Genomic DNA, 21,281 nt, shown 5'->3' on the forward strand with positions numbered 1-21,281 from the left:
GAAAATTCTTGACTACCTTTCTGGCTGTATATACAAATTACTTGAATCACCGTGGATGTATACTGAATTGACTATATCCGAATACGACAGCAGTCACTGTTTATGTACATTACTTGAATGAATGCGTATTATGTTGAATTGGCTGCGTATGCACACGACATTGACTATACAAGTACATCACATGAATGGCTGTAAATGTTTGTTGTGTTGGCTGTATACTGAGTATACTATAAGAGTTTCAGCAAGAAGAGACAGCTATCTACACATATCATCTATATTTAGCAATTTTTTTCATCAACAGCATGAACAGTATGACTATGATTTCAAAATGATCCATAAACCCAATTCCCGAGTACTCACCTTCGAGCGGTGCAGCATTTACTTGGACGAAGAACAGAACCGCCACGAACATCAGTGAGATGACGAAATAGGAATATTTGAAATTATACATTGCTAACTTTGTTTGCGTGCACTTTTTTGTATATTCACTAATTTGATATTTAGATGAATCTAGCTAGAAGATAAATCAAAAGTTAACTAAATTGTTTTCTTTTCAAATGACAAAATGTCGTTCCTTAGTAAAAGTTGTAGACTGTTTTTTGGGCGCTCCAGAATTATGTATATCAGTATGGAGGTAAATAATTTTGTTTGCCTACTCTACATCAAGTTGTGTAAGGGGACTAAAACCTATGGGCAGGGGGTGTATTCACTTGGCTAACACAGTCCCGAACTCGTAATAGAACAAAAAATAGGAAAATCGCAATAAAATTATTGCCTAACCCTAAACTGCTACACATACTATGGGAGTACCGTTTTTTGACCTTCTACCCGAGACGACCGCCAGACAACTACTGGCCTCGTTGTTATGCGATACATAAATAAATAGTTTCTGGCTTGTTTACTGAATTCTCACTGCTCCTCATTAATCAACTCGTTCCGACGTCTTACATCGGAAGGGTTTGACTTTCGTTAAGTTTATCATCTGAGAGAAATGTTATATATATATATATATATATCACGTGGTAGGTGGAGTTCTGATTTTCAATATGTTTGCTTGTCTGTGTCACTCAAAAAAGAAACATGCCTGGCAAAAAAACATCATCATGAAAAATCAATGTCGGAAAAGCTTTGAACAATCTCGAAATAGATCTCGAATCATCTTATCATTGCCGTAGTTTTCTCTTCATCACCAACAATATATGTTTACTCATGTCCCCTAGCCTATATAGAGGGTACTCCCGTAGTATATATATGTACCAGGTTAGGGTTAGGCCATAATTTTATTCCGATTTTCCTTATTTTAGTTCTATAACAAGTTCGGGGATTTTTTGTGTTTGTCAAGTGAATATCCCCCTGTCCATAGGGGTCATCCCGCTTACACAACTTGATTTTAAGTATAGGCGAACAAAGTAGAACACACTTCTGGAGAGCCAGTTATTTATCTTTTTCATTTTTGGTGATAAAACCATTTGATTATTTCATGATATTGTCTTTTCTGTACAAATGAAACTAGTTTGAACAACTACAACAAAAAAAAATTAGTTTAGAACAAAAGTTACAATTAACAGTACGTTGCGTAAAGCAATATTCAATTTAATATTACAAATTTTCAATTTCTCATCGACTAAATATATATATATAATAGTGATTTTGCCTTGTTTCGTTAACATGTCAGTCGCTGATGGCATTTTGTCGATTGAATTCAGAGTAGAATGGGAGCCATGACAAAATGCAGCGTGGATGATTGTTATCAGGTATTTTTAAATCGAAAATATTAGATCGACAAGGCGAATATCATTTCCATTTAATTTGCCAATTGCACTGATGCTCTCATCTATGTATAAGTTGTTGCGATGCTGCCAGGACGTAATGAACTTTTTGTCAATTTAATTGGTATATTTTAGATTTAGACAGACATTATATAAAACTACGAGGTGCTGTTATATCTACTTACAAATATAAAGCAAGCGTAACCACAGCCGTTCACATTGTTTATGTATTCAGAAACTGAAAACACGGAAGCCCAATTCGGTGAAGTCCGCTGTGCATCGAAAACCGGTGTCACTTAAAACTTTGAGTATCTATCACGGGCACGTGTTTGCAAATATTACGCCAACACGTGGATTTACGCAAGGGCAGTTTTAAGGGGAGTAGCCAGTAACAGCTGGCGTGCTTCGACGGTGGCCGGAAAACGTGGATTTTCAAGAGTTTCACGCTACGAAATTTGCTATGTATGATACAGAAACATGTTTTTTTTAAATCTTCAAAAAAAAATGTCAATTATGAAGGCCGATGCTTTTGGCATCAATCAGATGTTGCCTCTACATTTTAGGTGCATAACGACACATATTGATTTACCTTTGATCAATGAGTACCGACTTTGCCGACGCCTGAACGTTTGAAATGAAATGGTCGATTTTCCCATCATGGAAATGACTGACAACACCAGAGACAGTTCAGCTAAACTATCGACATGGCTAACTCGTGGAGGTAGAGGTACTAGATAAGTGAAATGTTTTTCCTTCGTTACGTAAATGCACATATCCCAATATAGAGTGGGAAAAAGTATGAATTATTCTAACAAAATTAACTAAATGTAAATAAATAAACTATGTAATACTGTCAACTTAACATATATATATATAAACAACAATAGCGAACAAAGCCTACATACGGTGCATCATAGCTGCCTAATTGATTGATATCACAGAAATAGCCGAGCAAAACGCTATGTAAATATTGAACATAAAAATTGTTCGAGTAATTCATGAGAATATAAAAATGTGTGAATACTTTTTCTTACGATTTATCTTTACGCTTACGATTTATCGTGGACAACTTATTCCTATGTAGTACCGTAAATAATATCTTCACAAAATATAAACTGTTTTATTCGCTTTTCACTAACGTTGGAACATGTTCCCATCGCCTAATTCCGATCATCTATTCTGAACAAATTGCAAAAGTTATAAACTCAGTTATAATAGAAAAGGTGTTCCAATTTATTCCTTCATTTTTTTAATGCTTGAAAATGATAAATTGAACACATATGAAAATTGCGATTCATTTCATTTGGTGCAGCACAGTCTCCTGGGAACGTTCCATCCGTAATGGATATTTAACATGTCTTTAAAATGATATTCCAGCGTATCCTATTCTGCATAGAGCATAAAAGTTTTGGTTTGTTTCAAACAACGTTTCTTATACTGCAGTGGTAACACTCGCTGCCGAAGGAGGGGAAGCTCGATTCTCACGTCGTTCCTTGATATTTTCCCGATTTTTTTTTCGAAACAGCACACACAGAATGGACCAATGGCTCTTGAATGTTGTTAGAGCACAGTAAGCGTTGATAAAAGTGCTAACGCCGAATATTGTGTCCATTATTGAGCGCGGATAGATGGTGTGGGGTAGAACGCTCTTTAAACCACCTCCTAGGACGTCTGACAAAATTGCGATGATTGTTCCCACTATGCAACGATATATGATTTGACCCACTGGACTGCTGGACTTTATAGCGATGCAACTGAAACGACGCGATTGGTTGTGAACCTTATTGGTTGAAGCTTTCTTGGTTGGGCTTTGATTGTGCCTCTGCATAACTTTGTCACTTCGAATCACTGGGTAAATGAACAAGCCCAGCAGTAAAACTTGTGACAATGTCAGTCCTGTACCAAGAAGAGCTCCAACTAAAGGATAAGAAGAAAGATTCGTACGTTTTACACAGCCATAAGTAGATCCAATAAACTTTTTCGGAATAATAGAGTTGCAAATAATTCCCACAAAGGTTAACGTGATTCCCGCCAGTGCCAACCAACTGATGGCATTCACATATTTTCCACCAAGTTGCAGAGTTGAGGGATGGGCATACAAGAGTTTCTGTCGCAACCAGAGAAAAAAATACATCGCATATCGAGAGAGAAGTCGGATTGTTATTGCAACATCTGATATCAGCTCACACCACTGTAAAGCATTTTCTATTGAAGGAAGTTGGAAAATTGCCGCATAAATGGAATATCTTGGTACAAGCAGAGCTATTGAAAGCATACAAATGTAATAGGCAAGTTTACTGTTGGATTTGGACCTTCCGTCATTCTTTTTCCAATTTTCATTTGTCATTCCATAATATATCATTGATATAAAGATCCATGAAGACAATGAAAGGAGAATTGCATTGACTGCTTGACTTATGATGATAACATTCGTGAGATCAAGGTCTGAAGTTGCATTTTTCAAATTAGCCATTGTGCTATTTAAGAACGATGTTTCACTTTCATTCGTCATTTTGAATTGAGTGGAGTTGTTTTTGAGAATAAATATATTGTATAGTTGGTATTTATATCGACCTGACAAAACGAACAAAAAAAAAGGTAAACAATAACCACTAAAACTTTCAATGCAAAAAGATGAGTCTAACACTGACATGTGCAAAGTACATCCCGCGGGCCAAATCCGACCCGTTGCGTAATTGAATATGGGCCCGCCTGATGCTGCGACAACCAAACTAAAACCAAATTTTGAGCTGTTTTAGCTAAAAAATAACCCAAAGAATTTGTTAAAATTGCGATTAAATCTGATTTATGATAAAAATAAATGATAAAAATCGGAATAAAATTATGGCCTAACCCTAACATAGTACACACACAAGGGAGTACCCCAAAAACACCGCTGTTCCCTGGCTGTGTCAGTGTAAAATTATGAACTTCTGCTGTAAACAAATACTTGAATCAGCTATAAACAAGCATCGATTTCACAATAAGGAGTATTATTAGAAGGCAGTCCCGATATCATTGAGAATTGATTGAAAAGACAATGATTTGTAATAATACATAATTAAAGCTTATCATTTTCTGATAAAACAAGAAAGATCCTAGTTTTTATATAGGATATATATATAATATGAGTTAAATAGGATCTCATTTTAGGAAGGAGTGGTATTTTCAAAAGGAAGAAGTCGATTTTCCTTCGAGTAAACTTTTTCAACTCGTAACGACATTGTTGTAAGCATCGATTTTGTCAAACGCTGTTTTTATGCAATGACTTAACAATATCCCACTTTCGCAAAAATTCGTTTTCGCGAAAACTGCTATTTTCTTTTTGTCCAATTTCTCTCTAATTTCAACTTATTAAAAATGCCCAATAAAACATTATATTATGATATGTGCATTTACGTAATGAACAAAAAACAGTTAATTTACCTAGTACTGCCACAAGGTAGTCATGTGGATTGCTTTGTTAAATCGTTGCCGATGTTGTCAGTCATTCCGTTGAGGAAAGTAACCGACCATTTTATTTCAAACACTCTCAAAGCAGGTTGAACCAGCAAGTGGACTATTACTCTGATCTTTTTTTTATTCTAAATTTCATTTTTGACTCGATATCCAACCCCTAAATTTTGCTGTATCTACAACTTATGCGACACCCCTTGAACCAGTCATCAACAACAAAGCCGATGCCCACTGCCCAGCAAGATTGCAAATCAAGTCTCAATCATAGAAATTGCAAAATAAATCGAGTAAAGATTCTCATGTCTTAGCGGCATCACAGACATTTATACGTTAAAAAGACAGAGGGCATCAGTAGGTCATCAACCTACTACATGGTAACTAAATAAGGCAGAATCATCATCAGAAATATATTCAGTTTAAATTATTATATGCGCGTATCGCTGAATACATTTAATATATATAGCTTTTTATGTACTCCCGTAGTGTGTGTACGAGGTTAGGGTTAGGCCATAATTTTATTTCGATTTTCCTTATTTTAGTTCTTATTTTTACGAGTTCGGGGACTGTTTGTGTTAGCCAAGTAAATATCCCTCTGCTCATAAGTTTCAGTCCCTTTACACAACTTGATGTAAAGTAGGCGAACAAAATTAGTTACTGTTAAATCATAATGGTACACACATTTTCGGAGAGCCGATTTTGTAAGGTACGTTTATTTTTAACTTTATTTCAAAGTAATTGTTTCAACATTTTTACCACAAGACAATACATTAAAATCATTTATCAATAGTTTATCACTAATAATAAGAATATATATACCTTTCAGAACTTATTCACTCCATATCAATTTTCTTTGTTGGATAATTTTGTAGACTATCATCCGTTTTCGTACCGGTAGTCGCTAGGCTGCGATAGCGTTCTATTGTTTCAGAATACACAAATGAGATTTTCAGGCAGTGCGGTAACTTCTACAATCATTTGAAAATCGATCTGACGTGTCGCTAATGAGCAGTTTATAATTGGACAGCCCAGAACATATATACGACATAATTACCGTGTTTATGTCCATAATCGTTCATCAATCAACTTGTTTTCAATTCAAGTGTTAAATTGCTGCCTCGCATCACTGTCTTTTCAACATCTTAGTACCAGTGACATTTCGAACATCAAAACAAACACGTCTTCTTTCTACATCACCATAAAGCCAACGTCTAACCACGTCTGGCGTCTGAGCAGAAGCCTTCCAGTTCTTGGGTTGAAATGGCGACTGCTTGATATTTACCAGGTCGCTTTGACGAAATTTGATGTGCTTCGCGCAACTAATGGTGGCATGTGAAGGTGTATTAAATGGATTAAAATACCGCTGATTGTGATATAACAAACATGGTTAAAGATGGGTTATCTAGTACAATTTTTCGGGGCAAATATAATTCTATATAACTTTTTAGGATTTTTAGCGTTTCCCGCGTACATGAAATAAAATAACATATTCAGTTCGTCTTTATTCTATTTATCGTTCTGTTAGACTTCCCCAAGGGTGCCGCCGCTCGATAACCAGAATTGGTTTTCGGCGTCTCCTTTCACCCTGAAATGCGACTTTTTACATTCCTTAAATTTATGTATGTATAGATTGTATTTTCAGCATGGTGAAGAAATAAATTACCGATTACTGAATATGAATGTACCTAATGAAAAGTCGTTGGCTAATTTCGGATGTAACGCCAGTTAACGGATGTTTCAATTCATTCATTCTAAATCTAATTAACATCGGCACAAATAACGATGTTATTTGAAATGTAACACTACTCTCGGGTTCATGAGTAAACTTATGTTGTTTGCGATGAAGAGAACACTGAGGCAATGTAGAAAACTGAGTCAAACTGCAAACTGCAGTATCATAAAGGGTTTTGGCGCTGCAGCATGTCAATATCTTCAAATACTGGGGTTGCATTATCAGAAATAACAGTAACTTAACAAATCGAGGTTAAAATATACTCGATCTCTGTGACAAATTGTTGCTGTAACATATTCCAAGTAAGGAGTATTGAAGTTACGGTGGAATGCTGGTGAAAAAACTTAACGACTGACGTTTTTTAACAGTATTGAAGTTACGGTGAAATGCCATTTAAACGTTTATCCATAGTACTATTAAAAAGCGACAATCGTTAAACGTTTAAAATCGCAACTTCAATACCTTCGAAAAGCGTTACCCGGTTGTAGTTTACGGTTGCAAACAATTTTAATCGCTTTACTGTCAGATTAAGGCACAAGAATGTTCCATGGCATACGTTTATTACGTATGTATAATAATAATATTCCATCTCTACTGCGTGATTGGCGTGCCACAAAAATATGCTAAGCCAAAAGTATGTGCGGGCGAGATCATACATTTGCATCGGCTTTAATCCGAAAAGTGGTCATTAAAAACCTTCTTTAAGAAAATAAGCAAAAATATATTTTTGGTTTTTAAAGCGTTTTATTCAATACTTTGTTGGATATTGCTTGCTTGCTTGTTTGAAATTCTAACATTCACCCTTTTGTCTATGTAACTCATGAATTAATATTTTTCCAGAAAGTGTAGCTGTCATTGATTCTAGTTCCAATTGATAGTGACAAGCGACGATTAACCCTAAATAATTTTCATTGTGGTTTCGGCACACTTCGATGCATTGTTACTCGTAAAAATTATAAGAGATTCAGAAATAAATTTGTTTGTCCATGTGTGGAGTTTATATTGTAATAATTGTAGTCTAAAACCGAGTCTAATTTACAATATACATTAATATTCCGAAACAATGCGTTGTCCGGTTGTACATATAAAGGGTGCCCATAGAGTCTTGAATTTTTTAAAATTGCAAAAGCAATTTTTCGATATTATATATTGCTTTGGCCCTCACAGATGTATTAAATGAAGTGAACAGTTATTGATTAAAAACGACAAATCTGGTTAGGATATATTGAGAACTGACTTCACAACAAAATTAAAATTGCAAAAGGAGTTTGTAGACACCCTGTATAATATAGTGTTACATCAAGCTATGAGGTCGCATACTCTCTGGTTTCCGCCAGATGAAGCTCTTCCGGCATTCACATTGCATTGCATTATGAATCAATTCGTCGGGCAATTTACGATGTTCTACCTGATTCTGGCTACGTATTTCTGCACCTATAAAATTTTAAGGTCTCAAAACGTTCGTGCGTGCTTTGCAAGGATAGCAAATAAAGCGTGATCAGATATTTGTGTTATGGGGCGTTTGCGACGCAAATCAAATTTGTTTAACGTGTGCTCGACGACGTAAAATGCCAAAGCGACGAGGATTGACGCACGTAAAGCGTCTCGCCTGAGTAAATAAAAGGGAAACCTCAATTAGATCGCAAAGTTTTTACTCCACTCACGCAAAAGTTTCAATATTGGCAAGAAAAGGTGTGCTGTTAAGGGTTAGACCACATTTTTATGCCATCTTGATTCGATTCTTTGTGCGTATTATTTATTTAGCGAATTGTTTAAAAGGGACGCTAGTCCGTGGTGACGGTCATGTCAACGGTATCAGCTTTAGTCGAAAACATCATGAACACAGAGATTACAAACGTAGTTCCTATTCGGCTGTGCAATTTTCAAGCCGGAGAGAAAGATTCGGAGACGCAAGATCGAAATATTATCATCACAGTTGAGCTTCAGAACGCTAATGGAAAATATTACCAGGTATTTTAATATTAATTAACTTTATTTAATCAAAATAAATAAAAATTCTCCAGTTTCACAAAATAGATACATTTATAACAGAAAAGGAAGGATGAGTAAAGAAAACTAAAACTTTGTTAACACTGTTTCAGCAAATATATTCAGTAGCTGTGAAATTGATATTTTGTCTCGTAACTGAAGACTTTTTTTACCTTATCTTTGACAAAAAACATCTCGCAATACTCTTCAACGTGATGTCGCGAATTAAATATTACAAAATTGGGAAAAAATGAAGAAGAATAGCTATAATAAAGCGTTGGAATATTTTTTGAAGTTTTTCATTATACTTTATAAATATATGTTATATCTTTTAATTAATTTTTGCACTATGTTGTTATACACGATGTCCCGTAGTGGCGGCAATACTAAAACAGTTCTTTTTGCTTCAAACACTCCCTTTTAAATCTAGAAATATATTTAGTAATTAATTAGAAAAATTAGGTTACATAATTTTCGCTTTAGAATGATTTATTATATTCATTGTATATAAATAGTTACAAAGTTCTTTTTAAATCTTTAATTTAATGTAAGTGAATACTTTGAATAAATCGCGAGTGATTTATTGGCTCAATTTTCATACATAGATTGGAAGAACTGGCGTTATATTCGCACAGAATGGATCGAGCGTCAAAATAGATCACTGCATACAAGCTCCATATTTCTTTGCTGAACTTCAGCGGATGAAATTTGTTGTATACGATGCGCCTAGAGAAACTGAAGAAAACCAATCTAATGAAAGTGAACCAGTAACATGCACAATTGTTACTGTGGCACAGGTGGGTCTAATAATAGTTTTCATGATAGCACTTAAAAGACCGTTATAAAAAGGTAGCATGCATCAGGAACATTGAACCGATGGTTATACCGATAACTGACTCGTAGTCACAAAGCATCGGTCATAAGCAAGAAAGCAATAAGCCTATGATTGAAGTTACGATTTTGAGTTTTTTTCACATTCCCTTGTAACAAGATTTCGTGCGTGGTCACTATATCGTTGACGAAAAGACTGTCCACAGCTACCTAATCTGCCTTACCGCGTGCCAAGTGTCGGGCACAGGATTAAAATGTTGACGCTGGGTGCAGGCCTGTAATCTCCGGCTTAAATCCTTTTCGAGTCCTAAAATCAAAACGAGGGGCTATCACGTCGTTTAGTATTTTTATCGTCAAGACTTATGAGTTACCGGCATTTTGGGATAAAACAAATACCGTGTCGTGTTAGTCAAGTGCACTTCAACTATGAATCCAAGATACAGAGTAACGCTTACATTGGATATATGGACCCCTCATGTCGTTGAGATTCATGTAATGAATGATCAGTTTAGACATACTCTACCAGTAAGTCCGTGCATCTGAATCTTTCTTTCCCATAGTTAACTGTTTTGAGGACCGTGCCGAGAGACCGTACTTCGCCATATGACTGAACTGTCTGTGTTCTTTCCCCCGGTTAAATATGATTTTCTAAATCTTAGATTATAAGGATGCAACCATTGCGAATTTTCACATTTTGTATCAAATTTGATTTATTCCAGATTGTTGTTGCACAAGAACTGAAAATCGATTTCCAGAATAACATCGGAAGTATTACGGTTTGTTCATTTATTTTCTCATTTTCCTATTAATTAGAATTTGATTCATAACCTATCGTGGATCTTTTGTACAAATCCCCATGCCAACGCTTAAAATAAGAAAATTAATAATTATCCAGTTAGAGTTTGGGGTAGGAATGCAGATTGCGTTGGAAGTTCAATTCATTCCTAACTCTAATTGGATAACTACTAATTTATTATCTTCAAACGTGGCGAGGGTAATTTTCTCAAATCTCACATTTTGTATTAGTAGCGAGGACTTTGTACAAAAGATCCTATCCCCTTTGTATCCTATCGTTAGTCAGTTATATTGAAACGACAAACACTTTGATAATAATGCATTGTGGAGAAAAACTGTTCTGGGTAGAAATAATTAAGAACCAAATCGGATGACAATAGGTAGCAAAACGAACCGTGGGCTGTAAGTTCAATGGTAAAACGTCCATAAAACAAACAAATAGACGCAACGATACGTTGATTCTATATGGATGTCTCATGATCAGTCCGCCATACACAAGGTTCAAAACACCTGGCCACTTAAATTATTTGGCTATTTCGGAGACGTCTACCAACTATATTTCGGTAGAGGGATACTAAATAGTCATACTCAGTGGTGGGATTCAGCCGATTTCGCACCGGTTCTATAGAACCGTCTCACGGAATTTTATGAGATCAGCGAACCGGTTAGCATTACTGGTTACTGTTAATGGATTTTTGCATCTTATCTGGCACACAGATTTTTAAGATCAAGTAGCTCACATTTTTTTTTTCCAAAATGTGAAATGATCAATTTCTCACGTAACAGTTATACATTGTGTTAATTTTTATAATTGCAGTAATTTTTGTTTTGTGCTAATTTTGACATAATGATGCTTACTTAACCATTATTTTGAAATGTTACTTAGAAAATATTTAAAAATAAACAGTTTAGTCGCTAAAAAAATATGACTTTTTGTAACAGAACCGACTGAAAAATATGACTTTTGTAATGAAACCGGCTGACAAAAAATTTGAATCCCACCCATGGTCATACTGTATTGTGAAATTGAGCGACACGACATTGCGTTTAGCAATATACAATCACCCCCATTGTTAGTACATTGCGTAATCCATTACTAGAGGATATAGTCTCGCCTTAGTCGTATTCACTCTCAAATAAAATTAAACTCAACAATTTTTATGGAGAATATCCCAATAGGGATCATTAAATCTCTATTCAAACATGAGCTTGAACGTGTGTTTAAAATGCTTTGTTTGAAATTATAAAACTTAAATAGCAAATATTTATCGACTTTAGTCATCAAGAATTTTTGTGAGAATTATTTCAAAAGATTCATGGTTTATGTTGCCAGGATTCCAGTCATAATATTGTAGTAATATTATGATTGTTCAATCACCTTCCGTCGTAAAATAAGTATTTTAACTGACACGTCACTACATAGCTGTTTGTTATACTCAAAGCCTGCCAATAGGTTTTGTGGTGAATCGCACAATAATGAGTCTAGTGACATTGATTTTATGTGTATTAACAGGTTTATAACAAGTTTTGACATTCAACTTTTTCGAATTTATATTCAGTTTATGATATACGGTCTATATCAGGAATGGGCAAGGTTTTTGAACCAAGGGCCGACAATTTTGCCGACCTAGACAACGGGCCGGATTTGGCCCGTTGGGCGTAGTTTGCTCATGTCAGGTCGATATCCCATTAATGTTGCGCCAATTCCATGGATTTCCTATAAAACGTCTGAACAATAAGTCGTAGATGAGTCAGGAATATTGCTTTGCGAAAGGCTGTATTACTAAGAAGTCAGTCGTGAGGGTGTAAATATCAAGTAATTAGTTAATAAAAATATGTTGCCATAGACGCGAATCTTGCCCTTGTGGTTATTCCGATTTGGTATTTTTCCGACACGGAAAAAGAATGTCACTTCTTTTCTGGATACTCAAGTCACACTACCTGTTGATTATATGTTTAATTATATGTTTGTGCTGTTTTTGACAACCTTACTTATCAAAAAGTGACCAAGATTTTTATTTTTATTATTGTATAAATATAATTTCTTATCGCCCCTCAAAACTTAAATTACTTCTTAAGGTACGAACTGAAGAAGTTGAAGACAGTCGATACGTGGAATTTGATATTTGCGCAGAAAAACTCGAGAAAAAGGATTTGTTTGGGAAAAGCGATCCGTACCTTGAAATATCACACAAAGAAAAAGATGGGAAATGGACAGTGATTCATAAAACTGAGGTAAAATGAGCAACTCAATAATTGTGGTTGAAAATAACGCATTTTGGCGACGCATCAGTATTGAACGTGGTGTAAGTTCGATTGAAAATCTCCTCAAATATTTTTGAGCCATCTTGTTTAATTCAAGTCTTTTCGAATTGAAAGACTATTCATTTTGAAGGGTGTCTTAATCAATGATACAGATGAATACATTCGCAAAGAGCAATGAAAACATTTTTCTTTACTCTTTTGTAAGACTTCAGTTTAAATTCACCATTTGAAAAAACTCGCAAATGGAATTTGTGTGTGCTTTATACAAAAATAGGCATTTAAGTGCGCATAAACCACGAACTGCCACTTACGGCGTGATGCCAATCAAAATACTATTCGATCGTAAAAACTGAGGACCCGCCTTTTGGTCAAACATCAACTTAGAAGTTAGGAAATTACAACGTGAACGCTTCACTTAGCTGCATTTTACCAGCGATGAAAAATAAAACAGGAGAACGTAAATATTGAATTAGGAGTTAAACTTCAAAAGGCGATCCTAAATCAAATAGGAATCTGACAAAGGTGAAGAGAATTCGAAAGATTGGTCCCTAAGCTTACTATAAAGAGGCGTCGAATTTTAGCTTAGGATACCTTACGCAATCGACGCTAGGTATTATTCATTCGCCTCAGTCGATAACGTGTTCTTCTATATCTGGATCGAGTCGTTAATGCTAGTATTTGAATACGGCACACCCCGAAAACAAATTAGACGGCAATTTTATCGTAAAAATTCTTTATTATTTCTGCACACAACAGCATGTTAAAGATACATTGAACCCTCACTGGGCTGAATTTGCGATCAGATACCAGTTGCTTTGCGGTCAAGATCCAGATAAAGACGTGAAGGTGAGAGTACGTACGTTTATTTGGGCTTGGCGGTTTCACAAACAATCATAAAAGTGTAAATGCATAGACAGGTTATGGATTCTCATTAAATACCCAGCCATAAACTCTTAACCTTCATTTAATAATAAGAATATTCATATCAGATGAGCCAGACACACGTAAATGAAGGATATGGAAACATTCCATGCGAGGTATGCGAATAGTTTGTTATATGATTGGAACGTGTTATCGGCTTTCATCTCCCTCTGAATAAAAAGATACATGATCTCTGTAATTTCCTAATATAAATTGGTGTCGTTTTTGTACCCATACCCCAAAACCCTGTCCCTCAAGAATATTCTACTATCTTCTTTCAATTCCAGATGACATTCCTTCGTCCAATATTTAATTAAAAAATATCACAAAGTTTATAAAATTATAATCAGAATATATTGTCGGGAAGGTTAAGGGCATAGGAATATTACGAAATACTATTTGACTATGTTTCAAGTCTTTCAATTCATTCCCCAGTTATTTTTGGTTACAATATTGACTTAACAAAATGCCAATGTTTCAGTTTTCGTGTTACGATTACGATCGGACCGGCAATAACGATTTAATCGGGGAAGCATTCATTACTCCTTCACAAATATTACAAACGACATCGCCTCTTTGCTTCGCTCTCTCCAACGTGAAGAAAAAATCAAAGAAGAAAGGGTTCGGAAGAATAACAATAAAGAAAGCAAAAGTACGAATACAATTTCTTTTTATTTTATTCGAATGAAGAAAATTTATTTAACACTTGAACTTCTGTTTGTGTATGATTGTACCCGAAGACGCTTTGCTCAAAAGTTGTGTTCTCTCTGGTGCAATGGTTCCGAAACGGTGGAGCGTGAAGCTAATTAAAAATAAAAACATTTGTTACATTTGATCTCGCCCGCCTTATTTGTTTTTAAAACTTTCATTCATTTCTTTATTTGCGTTCCATCCGAGCATTTTCAACGTGTTTTTGAATAAAACATACTTTCGCCTTACTATCTGTTATTTGTAGCTTTTTGTTATAGCTAGTTATTTTTGAGGTGGGGCACGGGTCTTGACAAATTCTAAAAAGAGGCGCGTCTTAAAATGTTTGAGAACCACTGCTTTAGGATATGTTCCAAATGACCTGGGTTCTGCTTTCTGGGTCACCTTGTCTGTCAAATTTAGGTTCAGTAATTTTTGAAAATGAAAAAGCATAAAACATTACAGTAGAACTTAATATCAATTAATCGTAAACAAATGTTGTATTAGTTTCATATGCTATTTGAAGCCATATTATGTACTAGTATTCGCGTGAATATTTGTTTCAAAGCCTTAATTGTATAATTGTTATTTTCTATATTTAGATGAAAAGAGATGCATCATTTGTGAGTTATATGCTTGCAGGTTGTCGTCTTCATTTAACGGTAAGTTTATAAAATAAATAAATTGGGTAGGCATTACCTAATCGGAATGATTCCGACCCATTTAAAAATAGTAGTTTCTCCTATCGTTAGATATCAGCGGAGGTATCCCCATAGTGTTTGTACCAGGTAAGGGTTAGGTCATAATTTTATTCTGAACGAAATGAGTTACCTACATAATAGTAGAAACACTTCTGGAGCGCCTCGGTGGATGCTTATACAGGGCCTTGTTAGAGACGAAAAGCGTGAATCAGCGTCATAAAAACAGCTTTAGGCGAATACCATTTACGTTTATACAACACTTGTCAAACACTCGTTTCAAAAATGTTTGATTTGATGTTTCACAATATCTTACAAGTAAAATTGTTTGATGATGCCATATTACTTTCGTTTTGTTCTTCAGACGAATAACGAAATCATAAATCACATCAAAATACACAGTGATGGGAAATTCTATGTCACAAAGCTTCATTCCATACACTTGTGTGTTAATTATGACCCCAACTCTCTAACAGTAACATAATATGTTTGCTCAAACGTGGTATCTTGAGATTTATTGAAAAATAGTTTCCATAATTTCTCTCTGAGTGAGTGCGGTTGAGTTCTTCCTAGGGCTGTACCAATTGTTTGCTAGAAGTTTGTGTGTAATTTTGTTATAATAGCCTAAAGCAATTCGCGGTCTCACTTTATCATAAATGTACCTGATAAAGAGTTTAAATATTTCACGGCAGAATTGACAGAGCTATTTTTTATTTTTTTATTGCTATGCTTTAAAGTAAATAATAGGTAGGATGATGTCACGAATTTCCTGTTATTTTATACTTTAACCTTACAGACAAAATCATAAAATTCAAAGATAAATTATGACATCCACCACGCTAACATGATGACATATAGGTTTGTGCCAATGTGGTATTTATAAAAATATTACATTCATAACAATGCTTTATTGGAAAATAATAATTTTCATCGTCTCCCTATAAGTGACTACTGATTGCAACTCAGTTCTTATCTGTAATGTATCAATGTTTTACCGAAGCTTTGGTACAAATAAATAATTTTTTAAAATATATGAAGCCAGAAATTATTCATGGTCGTGCCTCATCGTTGTGCAGCTGCGGAAAAGTTCAAATATTTCACGGTAGAATTGATGCTATTTTTAATATTATGCTGTAAAATAAGGGTTGCTGTTCCCATACAAATGATGCGTTCAATGATACCACAATTACGTAACGTCAAATATCTTTTTGGTATTTTTGGGTGTAGTCACGATTTTTCGTTTGCGTTCTGCAGAATGCCGAATTAATCAAACGGGGTTTGACAACAGATAGGTAATATGAACTTGATTCACCTCAAATGCGATACCTTTACAATCTATCAAATAGTATAAAGTCACTGTATTTATTAATGACAAAAAATTCGAATATTGAACATTTTCAATGTTTTTTAATTGAATAAAATTAGAAGAGTAATCGATTTCAATTAAAAGTGATAAGATTGTTAAATTCGTAATATACATGAAAAATACAAATTTCCATAGCCAGGACTTATAAATATTGATTAGTTTTGTTATTTCTACATATTTTATTTATTTGGATGTGTGTTGTGTAAATGTGTCGGTATATTTAGCCATTAAAACTTCAACGCTTTAAGTAACGTTACCCACGAGATCAACCGAATTAATTTCTCATTCTTTGCCTATATGAGAGACTTTCAGCATATTTTGAGCCACAAGTAAGAGCTGATTTTAGTAGCATTTTCTCTTCATTTAGTGCGCAATTGATTTCACTGGTTCAAATGGAGATCCAAAGCAGAACGCATCTTTACATTATACCGGAAGTGCAAACCCAAATAAATATGTTCTGTCAATGCGAGCCATCGGACACATTCTCCAAGACTATGGATGGTATGCGAACTTTTTCTATAACCATAATACTTTAGCTTTAGCGATGACTCTCTGGATACGCCCCTGCTATGCATATGTTTGCAGTGTTCGTGATATTTTGCTGCAATTTCAGATATATATCGATAGATGGCTTATGATTTGGAAGTATTAAGCATGCCATAGCACAGTTACAGCTTTCAATTGGAAATTACGAAATCCCAAACTGGCGATGCACACGTTTTTTGCATTTACCGCAATAAAATCATTTTACTGCATGATATAAAATGAAAAGTCGCAAGCATACCATATTAGTAACATCGCCTTCTAACAAAACTTTAATTAAATAGTCTTATAATTAGTATTATACACAACCATATTTGGGAATTTTAAATGTTTTTTGTTTCATCCAAACATCAAATAGAATAGGTATTAGTTTTCACTGAAAAAATTTTGCATCCAAATTTGCTCAACTTCAACTTTCACCAAGATTAAAAAATAGATAAAAGATTTGCAAGATACAACCGCGATTGTTTTTCGTACTGGTGAGAGAGTCGAAAAGATCATTAATGAAATGAAGTTAAATGAACCAATTTTTTTAGATCGACAAATGCCTCAGTTAATATTAAATTTATTACGGCAGCCTAAAATTAATATGCATTCAAAAACTGTATATTTGTCCAAAAATACCAAAAATAAATTTACTATTTTTTGTCCAGTGAAAAGCAAATAACCGCCTATGGGTTTGGAGCCAAAATTCCGCCAGAGAACCAGATCTCGCACGATTTCGCTCTCAATTTTAACAACGAGAATCCAATTTGTTCTGGTAAGTTAAGTTGTTTGCATTGTCCAACGCCTGTTTGTCTTCACCAACTCCCATTTTAAAAGCATTGGAATGTTGTTATTGTGCTGACAATAAAATATTTTCCATATTTTATGAGGCCCAGAATTTATTTTAATTTTAAAAAGTCGAAATTAGTAATGAAATTTTATTGGATGACAATAATGTTTATATGGCGAGATAAAAAGTATTGTTATTACAATTGTACAATTCCAACACTTGCTTTGTTGGACACAAAAATTACTGTTATTGTTGATATTGTTTTTAGACTAAATTTATATTTTGTTCGGTAGACTTGTAGTATGTGTACCTGGTTAGGGTTAGGCCATAATTTTATTCCGATTTTCCTTATTTTAGTTCTATTACGAGTTCGGTGACTGTCTTTGCTAGCCAAGTATATATACCCCCTGCTCATAGGTTTCAGTCCCTTTACACAACATGATGTAAAGTGGGCGAACAAAATTAGTTATCTTCAATTGATACACACACTTCTGGAGCGCCTTTTGTTTTGCTAAATTGTTGTTGCTCATGTTGCTGTTATTGTAATTGTAAAAAATAGTTTGCTCGCAACCAAGAAAATCAAATGAAACATTTTTTCAATCAAAAACAATCAATTAAAATATTTTTGTACTTCAATACAATAAAAGTCACTAGACTTCTATTTCGTTTATCCACTTTTCCCAATTTTTCCTGTGGGACCCTGCATTTCAGCTAAAATTAAGGGAACACTTTTTAAAACATATGGGAACACTTTTATATTACGCTTATATTTATATATATCTATATATATGAGCATCACTCTTTTGTTTTAGGAATGGAAGAACTTTTGCAAGCATACAATAAAGCTCTTGAAAATGTGAAGTTATGGGGACCAACTAATTTTTCACCCATAATCAACCGAGTGGCCGATGCGGCTGAAAAACACGAAGGACGATTGGTAAGTGAAGAGTAGTCGAATTCAAAATAAATAAAGTATAATTTTCTATCGACAATAAATGGGAAATTCATGTTCTGCCACAAAGTTGTTATGAAGATTTACACAAGATATTTTTCAAACAATTGTTCAATTAGATAGGTATTAAGCAGCAACGCAGAACAGTTCGAGAAAAAAGGAATGGGTGGATTAGTATATTTAATGTTTATTTATTGCTTTTGTAAGAGCAGCCGATATATAATATTGTAAAAAATTGACCAGAATACACAAATGCTTGGACTATTCGACTGACTACTGACCGCCAACCAGATTTTAAAACATTCAAATTTCGTATATCACAGAGAGTAAAGCCAATGAATAAACAGTATTGAATTTCTATTAACGCATGCATTTTATGTTTCGCAATTCAGAGCGATTTTCGTGCATTTCGCATTAGATTTCAGTTGGTTTAGTGATTGCAGTACAATAATTACAAGGCTCGTAAAATAATGTAACCAAAGTGAACAAGACTATTTCGTTATATTGACAATTGAAGAGGGGCCGTGGCCCGTGCGTTAATTTTTTGTAAAAAACTATATTTTATTTTCTTCCATTCCAATTTTAACAGGAGTATCAAGTTCTCCTTATCTTGACTGACGGTGTGGTGACAGATATGGATGAAACGAAGAAGGCTCTTGTCCGCGCTTCAAAACTTCCAATTTCAATCGTCATTGTTGGGATTGGAAATGCAGACTTCAGTGATATGGAGTTTATGAGCAAAGGAGCAAAGCATATCAAGACTCAAGAAGGAGAGTGCGCTGCAAGAGATATTACTCAGATTGTCTCATTCCGAAAGTTTAATTTTGTGAGTAGGATTTTCGTCATAAGTATCAAGTAAACTGTATACAAACATTCATCGTGATATTATATATACAAAAACTAGTCACAAACTAACATTTCATTATTGTCCTCATTTTCGCTCTTTTTAAATGCGTTGATAATAAGAAATAAAACATTCCAGTTGGGAATGTATGCATATGTCTTACATTAACTTTGTACTGAAAATGACACATCTTTCATTGTTGTATTTCTGGTGAAAATTCGCAAGTTATAAAAAGACTTTTTATCTGAATTTATCTGATAACAATGTATATAAAATAATTCTACAACTGGCAGGAATATTATTTGCGAGATATTTTTTGAAACATGCTAACTGAACCGCACATGAAAATTTCTCAATTTTTTAAACTCTATGCTGATGTTCGCAGAAATCTAATCTTTCAATTTTAATCTTGAACAGCTTTATCCTCGCTCGTCCGCTCTATAATATTTGTAGAGTTCAAGTAATACAGTATTCTCATCAGAACTTATTTCAAATCATTGGATTATATATATTATTTACGTATTTTACATTTTTGATACAGGAATCGATGGATACACTCGGTCGCAATTTGTTGCAAAAAATCCCATCGCAACTCGCCGAATACTTTGCGTCTAAGAAAATCGATCCAACGTCAGGTCATTCAAGTCCACGACGTGAAAACGGCGAAGTTAAGAAACAACCAGAAATAAACGAAACTCAAACTCCGGTTAAAAAACGACAGGCGCCAAAGGAACCGCCAAAGCAAGAGATTCCAGATCAAGAAACGCCAGAAACCCAAGAAAATCACTTGGAGATTGAAAATGGAAAACCTGAGAGTCCAAAAAGAAGTCCTCGCGTTAGCGAGAGCGATGCGAACCAAGATCAGGTTCAGGAACAAGCCGCGAAAGACAATCCAGATGTGGAAATTTCAGCGTTTTAACTGAAAATAAACGAGATTAAATCAAAATTTGGGGGCAGATGTTTCTAAAATAAACGGTTTGAATAAACGGTGTGACCGAAAATGACGGTTTGACAGTTATTATGGTCGATCATTCAATCCTTCGATTAAAAACCACAAACTCTATTTTACTGTTCCTTCACTTTTCTAAATATATTTTGAACACCCATTTTGTTTCCAACCAAGACGCAAACGAACTTGATCATAGTTTAAGACTATCAGATTCAGATTCAGATATTTTTATCTAGCTTTTTCCAAAAGAAACGGTTTAGAGAAAACGACGGTTTTCAAGCTTTCAATACGATGAATTGAAAAAAATAAATCTTTCTTTTGACCTTTCTTGTAGCCTACTTTTTTAATTATTTCTGGATACTTTTGAAGACCCATTTTGTTTTAACCATAAGGGTATCTTCTAATCGCTTTTGATCATACTATTCTTCGAAGATCTTTGGTCAAATGGATTGGAAGTCTGTAAATCTGGACCTTATGGGTTATCTTATTTACAAATAAGTTTATTACATAAATGAATATAAAACGTTGCTTTTCGTATCTTCAAATGTATAACTAAGCCATTAATTTTTCATTGCTTTTGTATAATATTCCGCTTTCTTCACATATTGTGTATTGCGAAACATAAAATGCATGCGTAAATATAAATTCGATACTGTTCATTCATTGTCGTCTATGATAAACGAATTTTCGAATATTTTGAAATATGGTTGGT

General features: G+C 34.5%; 2 protein-coding genes across 2 annotated transcripts; one reads left to right on the top strand and one right to left on the bottom strand.

The window, feature by feature from the left end:
- Positions 1 to 1,307: 1,307 nt before the first annotated feature.
- Positions 1,308 to 6,188, bottom strand: LOC120333280 (uncharacterized). Its single transcript, XM_078119213.1, has 2 exons — positions 6,042 to 6,188; positions 1,308 to 4,343 (listed from the first exon to the last, which is right to left on the bottom strand). Exon 2 carries the CDS (start codon positions 4,279 to 4,281, stop codon positions 3,202 to 3,204), a length of 1,080 nt encoding a protein of 359 aa, XP_077975339.1. The 5' UTR covers positions 4,282 to 4,343; positions 6,042 to 6,188; the 3' UTR covers positions 1,308 to 3,201.
- Positions 6,189 to 8,360: 2,172 nt separating this feature from the next.
- LOC120332619 (copine-3-like) lies at positions 8,361 to 21,228 on the top strand. The gene is made up of 12 exons (XM_039399901.2): positions 8,361 to 8,925; positions 9,549 to 9,740; positions 10,494 to 10,550; positions 12,649 to 12,804; positions 13,591 to 13,680; positions 14,237 to 14,407; positions 15,045 to 15,104; positions 16,874 to 17,007; positions 17,703 to 17,809; positions 18,637 to 18,761; positions 19,366 to 19,602; positions 20,162 to 21,228. Exons 1-12 carry the CDS (start codon positions 8,758 to 8,760, stop codon positions 20,537 to 20,539), a joined length of 1,875 nt encoding a protein of 624 aa, XP_039255835.2. The 5' UTR covers positions 8,361 to 8,757; the 3' UTR covers positions 20,540 to 21,228.
- The last annotated feature ends 53 nt before the right edge of the window (positions 21,229 to 21,281 follow it).

Source organism: Styela clava, chromosome 13 (assembly GCF_964204865.1).
Source record: "Styela clava chromosome 13, kaStyClav1.hap1.2, whole genome shotgun sequence".
NCBI lineage: Eukaryota > Metazoa > Chordata > Ascidiacea > Stolidobranchia > Styelidae > Styela > Styela clava.

What these genes read in the sequence shown, in the direction of transcription:
- LOC120333280 (XM_078119213.1), bottom strand. Translation starts at nt 4,281, where the DNA reads ATGACGAATGAAAGTGAAACATCGTTCTTAAATAGCACAATGGCTAAT.
- LOC120332619 (XM_039399901.2), top strand. Translation starts at nt 8,758, where the DNA reads ATGTCAACGGTATCAGCTTTAGTCGAAAACATCATGAACACAGAGATT. An exon ending in CAATTGTTACTGTGGCACAG is followed by an intron (nt 9,741 to 10,493) that starts GTGGGTCTAATA and finishes GATTTATTCCAG; the next exon opens with ATTGTTGTTGCACAAGAACT. An exon ending in CAGTGATTCATAAAACTGAG is followed by an intron (nt 12,805 to 13,590) that starts GTAAAATGAGCA and finishes TGCACACAACAG; the next exon opens with CATGTTAAAGATACATTGAA.